Below are 6,562 nucleotides of genomic sequence, written 5' to 3'. Positions count from 1 at the left end.
GATTGGCATAGAGAGCAATGGTGCTTCAGTCCAGTGGGATGGAGTCCCAAGGCCTCCTGTTCCTTCGGAAAATATCTCTGCCCTCATTTCAGGCAAAGCTCATTTTTGCCTTCCAGTTCAATCCTGAGTAGCTCAGAAAAACTAAGCTAATAAACTGACCTTTCTACAGTTTTTTTTATACTTTTGCCCAAGTGGGTACCATTGCAAATGTTGACTAGGATCTAATTTTATAAGATATACTACACAAGCTTTTTATTCTGTTTAATTAAAACACCTCTGAGTTCACAGGTTAGCTAATTAGGACAGCAGAAACCTATCAAGGTATTAATAGGTGAGATTAGTGGTACCCAAAGACTTCCAGCTGTATTCTGGGCTGCATAAACATCTTAACCTTCAATAAGAACCAGTTTCTCTCCTTTAAAAAACATCTTCAGGCCCAGTGGATAGAGCGTGGGCCTGTGGACTGAAGGGTCATAGGTTCGATTCTGGTCAAGGGCATGTACCTTGGCTGCGTGCACATCCCCAGTAGGAGGTGTGCAGGAGGCAGCTGACTGATATTTCTCTCTAATCGATGTTTCTAACTCTCTATCCTTCTCCCTTTCTCTCTGTAAAAAAAACAATAAAATATATATTTTTTAAAAATCTTCAGGTGGCATCCGTCATTGTGTCATTTTTTTACTTCTCAGATACCAACAGTTTCAATTGTTTTCTCAAATGCAAGAAGAGTATAGGTGTTAATATATAAATTCAAAAGGCATTTCTCCTGGGAATATGTAAAAACTGAAAATTGCAGGCAGTAAACAACAGAATGGGGGCTTTTATATTTAAACTCACAAACCTGGTGTTTCAAGTCAAACCTGTGAAATATTCTCTTTCATTGATGATACCTCCTTCTTAGACTCTGAACAATGTCTTGTCTTTTCACTCGCTATTGGGAAGCCCTTGTTTTCTGAGGAACTTCATGAGATTTTAAATCTCCATTTCTTTATTTTATTATGATGATAGGTCAGCAGTATTTTCTTATATTTTTTTCCATTTAAAAGTTTTTATTTTATTTATTTATTTACTTTAAAATCTTTATAGTTGAAAGTGTTACATATGTCCCCTTTGTTCCCCCTTGACCCTTTCTGGCTCGCCCCCACGCCCCACGCCAGGCCTTCACCATCCTATTGTCTGTGTCCATGGGATATGCACATACGCATACAAATTCTTTGGTTGATTTCTTCCCACCCACCCACCTTCCCCCATCTTCCCTCTGAGGTTCCACAGTCTGTTCCATGCTTCTATGTCTCTGAATCTATTTTGTTCATCAGTTTATTTTTTTCATTAGATCCCACGTATGAGTGAGGCCATATGACCCTTGTCTTTCTCTCACTGGCTTATTTCACTTAGCATAATACTCTCCAGGTCCCTCCATGCTGTCTCAAAGGGTAAGAGATCCTTCTTTTTTACTTCTGCATAGTATTCTATGGTGTAACTGTACCACATTTTTATCCACTTTTCATTAGGCTATTGATGTTTTCTCTTAATTTAATTTTTTAAAAAATATCTTTATTGTTGAAAGTATTACATATGTCTCCTTACCCCCCCCCCCCCCATTGACCCTTTCTAGCCTGCCCCGGACCCCTCCCCGCCCCACCCTATGCCTTCACCACCCTATTGTCTGTGTCCATGGGTTATGAATGTCTGCATACAAGTTCTTTGGTTGATCTCTTCCCGCCCACCCACCCACCCTCGCCTTCCCTCTGAGATTTGGTAGTTTATTTATTTTGGTAAAATATGCATAACATTGATTTCAGAATTTTTACCATTTTATATACAAGTCAGTGGCATTAAGTACATTCACAATGTTATGCAACCATCACCACTATCCATCTCCAAACCTTTTACCATCTCTACAAACAAACTGTATCCATTAAATAATAATTCCCATTCTCCCCTCCCTGCAGTCCCTGGCAACCACCACTTTCTACTTTTTATCTCTATGAATTTGACTATGATAGGTACCTCATATAAGGGGACTCACACCATATTTATACTTTAGTGTCTGCCTTCTTTCACTTAGCATAATGTCTTCAATATTCATCCATGTTATAGCATGTGAGAATTTTATTTCTTTGTAAGGTTGAATACTATCCCATGGTATACATATACCACATTATGTTTATCTATTCATCCATCAGTAGGCACTTTGATTATTTCTGCATTTTTCCTACTGTGAATAATGCTGCTATGAACATTGATGCACAAATATCTGTTCAAGTCTCTATCAATTACTTGAGGTATATACCTAGAATTAGAATTGCTGGATCTTATGACAATTCTATGTTTAATTTTTTAGGAACCATCATGCTGTTTTCCATAATAGTAGCACCATTTAACATTCCCATCAGCAATGCAATGTGGAAAAATGTTCCAATTCTTTCATATCCTCACCAGCATTTGTTATTTTGTTTTGTTTTGATAATAGCCATCCTAATCTGTATGAAATAGTACCTCATTTTGGTTTTGATTTGCATTTCCTTAATGATTAGTGATGTTGAACATATTTTCATGTGTTTATTAGCCATCTGTATATGTTTGGAAAAATATTTACCTAGTCCTTTACCCATTTTTCAGTTGAATTGTTTGGTTTTTGTTGTTGAGTTGCAGCTCTATATATTCTTAATATTAATTCCTTATCAGATATATGATTTAAAAATATTTTCTACCAATATGTGGGTTGCCTTTTCACTGTTAATAATGTTCTTTTATGCACAAAATTTTTCAGTTTTGGTGAAATACAATTTACTAATTTTTTTAATTTAATTGTGCTTTCAGTCAATAATTTCCAAGAAATTATTGCCTAATATAAGGTCATGAAATATTTCCCCTATGTTTTCCTTTAAGAGTTTTATAGTTCTAGCTCATAGTTTAGGTCTTTAATCCATTTTGAGTTATGTTTTATATATGGTATAAATTAAGGGCCCAACTTTATGCTTTTGTGTGTGGATGTGCTGTTTTCCCAGCCTCATTTGTTGAAAAGACTTCCTTTGCCCAATTGACTGGTCTTGACACCCTTGTCAAAAATCACATGGCCGTGCATGTAAGGGTTTATTTTGGGGTTCTTTATTTTATTTCACTGGTCTGTATATCTATATGTCTGTATCACACTTTTAATTACTGTAACTTTGTAGTAAGTTTTGAAATCAGGAAATGTGAGACTTTCAATATTGTTCTTCTTTTTCAAGATTGTTTTGACAATTTGGAATCTCTTGAGATTCCATATGAATTGTAGGGTGGTTTTGTGTGAAGTTTTTTGGCAAAAAATAAAATCATTGGACACAGTCCTGCTTCTCCCGTTTGAGTCTGGGTCCCTAGAGACTCACCCGGATCTGGAGCTCAGAGTCTGAAACTCCTTCCCGGTTGAAAACAACAACCACGCCCTCCGCCTCCAGCCCGCTCCGCACGCGCACTCCCCACCTGAGTAGTTCACTTCAGCACTGCGCCTCCTCTGAGTCTGGGTATGATATTCTCTTTCCTCCTAGTCGTAGAATTTCCACTCAGCCAGCCTTCCTGTGGTTCTGGATGATGTCCGTTCCATCGTTTAGTTGTTCTTTGAAGTGGTTGTTCGAGGAAGCAATCTCCGGCGTTAACCTATGCTGCCATCTTGGTTTCTCCTCAAACTTTCATAGCATTTAATTTTCTTCTCTGATTGATTATCTACCAGGTTCTGAGAGAATGATATTAATTACTGCTAATCTAGGGTGGGTTATCTTTTCGAATATTTGTGTGGTTTCACTTACTCACTCCTGTATTTTTAGCACACTCCTTTATTTCTAACATCCTAATCTGCTTAACGATTGCAGTTCCGTTTTTACTTTGATTTAAAAGGTGGCCTACTCAAAGTGAAAGGATTAACGAGGCCTCCTCTCAAGATCCCATTGGATGGGCAATGAGGAGATTACTATGGCCCGGGTATAAAGTCAGGCCCAAGGAGATGTAGGCTGCATTGGAAAGCCAGCTCTCAAGCGGATACTGTCTCCCTGGATCCTGCAGTACCTTCACCTGGAATTGGGATTTTGCTGATGGAAGCTTTTAAACTTCGTTGAGGAAACTTTCCACTACAGCAGGGTGAGGAGCCATCCAGGCACTCCAGCCTGTGATCCAAGAGAAGCTTCAGAGACTCTAACACCACAACTGAGGAGTCTCACAGTGCTCCATGCTGAGACTCGCTCTCCCCGCTTCCCCCAAAACGTCTGCTCCCTGGGAACTGGTCCATATCCTTCAGGCACCAGCAAGGGCCCCACTGGTGAGGCCGAAAGCCTGGAAAAGGTTTAGTTGTCCAACACTCAATCTGAATCACTTATACACCAAAATTTAAAAAACAAAAAAACAAAAAACAAAAAGAGATAGAGTGGCTCGCGGGCTGGGGGCAGGAACTTCGGGGGCGGCAGTTGAGCCAGCGAGGACAAGGAGGACAACGACAACCCGCAGGAGCTAGCCCTGGGCTTGTCGCTCACCATGGTGACCGTAGAGGAGCTCTACCGCAGCTATGGCATCCTAGCCGATGCCATGGAGCAAGTGGGCCAGCATAAAGATGCCTATCAAGTGATATTGGATGGTGTGAAAGGTGGTACCAAGGAAAAAAGGTTGGCAGCTCAGTTTATTCCAAAATTCTTTAAGCATTTTCCAGAATTGGCTGATTCTGCTATCAATGCACAGTTAGACCTCTGTGAGGATGAAGATGCATCAGTTCGACGGCAAGCAATTAAAGAGCTTCCTCAATTTGCCACTGGAGAAAATCTTCCCCAAGTGGCAGATATTCTAACCCAACTTTTGCAAACAGATGACTCTGCAGAATTTAACTTAGTGAACAATGCCCTATTAAGTGTATTTAAGATGGATGCAAAAGGGACTTTAGGTGGCTTATTCAGCCAAATCCTTAAAGGAGAAAACATTGTTAGAGAACGAGCAATCAAATTCCTTTCTACAAAACTTAACACTTTACCAGAAGAGGTCTTAACAAAGGAAGTAGAGGAACTTATACTAACTGAATCCAAAAAGGCCCTAAAAGATGTGACTGGTGAAGAATTTGTCCTGTTCATGAATATACTGTCTGGGTTAAAGAGCTTACAGACAGTGATTGGAAGACAGCAACTTGTAGAGTTGGTGGCTGAGCAGGCTGACCTAGAACAAACCTTCAACCCGTCAGATCCCAACTGTGTGGACAGGCTCTTACAGTGCACTCAGCAGGCGGTAACCCTCTTCTCGAAAAATGTGCATTCCACAAGGTTTGTGACTTACTTCTGTGAGCAGGTTCTACCTAACCTCAGCTCCTTAATTACTCCAGTGGAGGGTCTTGATATACAGTTGGAGGTATTGAAACTGTTGGCAGAACTGAGTTCATTTTGTGGTGACATGGAAAAGATAGAAACAAATTTAAGGAAACTGTTGGATAAGCTATTGGAGCACATGCCTCTCCCTCCAGAAGAAGCAGAAAATGGGGAGAATGCTGGTAATGAAGAACCTAAGCTGCAATTCAGTTATGTTGAATGTTTGTTGTACAGCTTCCACCAGTTGGGTCGAAAACTTCCAGATTTCTTAACAGCCAAACTGAATGCAGAAAAGCTCAAAGATTTTAAAATTAGGCTGCAGTACTTTGCTCAGAGCCTGCAGGTTTATATCAGACAACTTCACTTGGCTCTCCAGGGTAAAACGGGAGAGGCCTTAAAAACAGACAAGAACAAGATTAGAGTGGTTGCATTGAAAATAACAAATAACATCAATGTTTTAATCAAGGATCTCTTCCACATTCCTCCCTCTTATAAGAGCACAGTAACATTATCCTGGAAACCTGTACAGAAGGTTGAAATTGGGCAAAAGAGAGCCACTGAAGATACAACTTCTGGTTCACCAGCCAAGAAATCTCCAGCAGGACCAAAAAGAGATGCAAGGCAGATTTATAATCCTCCTAGGGGGAAATATAGCAGCAGTTTGGGCAACTTTATGAGAGGAGCCTTCAGGGGAAGTAGAGGTGGCCGAGGTTGGGGAGCACGAGGAAATCGTAGTCGGGGAAGACTCTACTGAATAAGACATCACATTCTTCAGCATCGTCATGAGCTTAATATACCTAAATTCTACTAGAGCTTAATATACTTAAATTCTACTACTCATTGGATGTCCCTTAAAAGGACTTCTGCCTTCAGCTAAAAACTTATTGTTCTTTATACCTTTGTATGTATGATCTACTTTTGTAACAGACCGTGGTTGTGTCCAAGGTAAAACCACAGCGATATTTAAAAAAATAAATAAAAAAAATAAAAATAAAATAAAAAAAATAAAATCATTGGGATTTTTATAGAGATGGCATTGAATCAAAAATGGCTTTGAGTATTATCAACACCTTAACAATATTATGTTTTCCAATTCATAAACATAGGATGTCTTTTCATTTATTTGTGACTTCTTGGTTTTTATTCAGGTAAAATGAGATATTCATTAGCTACCAAGAGGCAGCTCTTTAATGTTAAAAATCCTGTTCCAGAAAACACAGGATCTGCTACACTAGATAAAGGCTCAG

General features: G+C 39.4%; 1 protein-coding gene across 1 annotated transcript; it reads left to right on the top strand.

Annotated features, from left to right (window-relative positions):
- The first annotated feature begins 4,476 nt into the window (after window positions 1–4,476).
- Window positions 4,477–6,106, top strand: LOC132225954 (apoptosis inhibitor 5-like). Its single transcript, XM_059680880.1, is given in 2 exon segments — window positions 4,477–5,983; window positions 5,986–6,106. Coding segments are annotated over 2 exon segments (1,509 nt in total). The 5' UTR covers window positions 4,477–4,503; the 3' UTR covers window positions 6,015–6,106.
- Window positions 6,107–6,562: the final 456 nt, after the last annotated feature.

The sequence above is a fragment of the Myotis daubentonii genome, chromosome 1 (genome assembly GCF_963259705.1).
Source record: "Myotis daubentonii chromosome 1, mMyoDau2.1, whole genome shotgun sequence".
Taxonomy (NCBI): Eukaryota; Metazoa; Chordata; class Mammalia; order Chiroptera; family Vespertilionidae; genus Myotis; species Myotis daubentonii.
The sequence above is the reverse complement of the archived record's forward strand: the minus strand, read 5'-3'. Positions and strand labels throughout refer to the sequence as shown.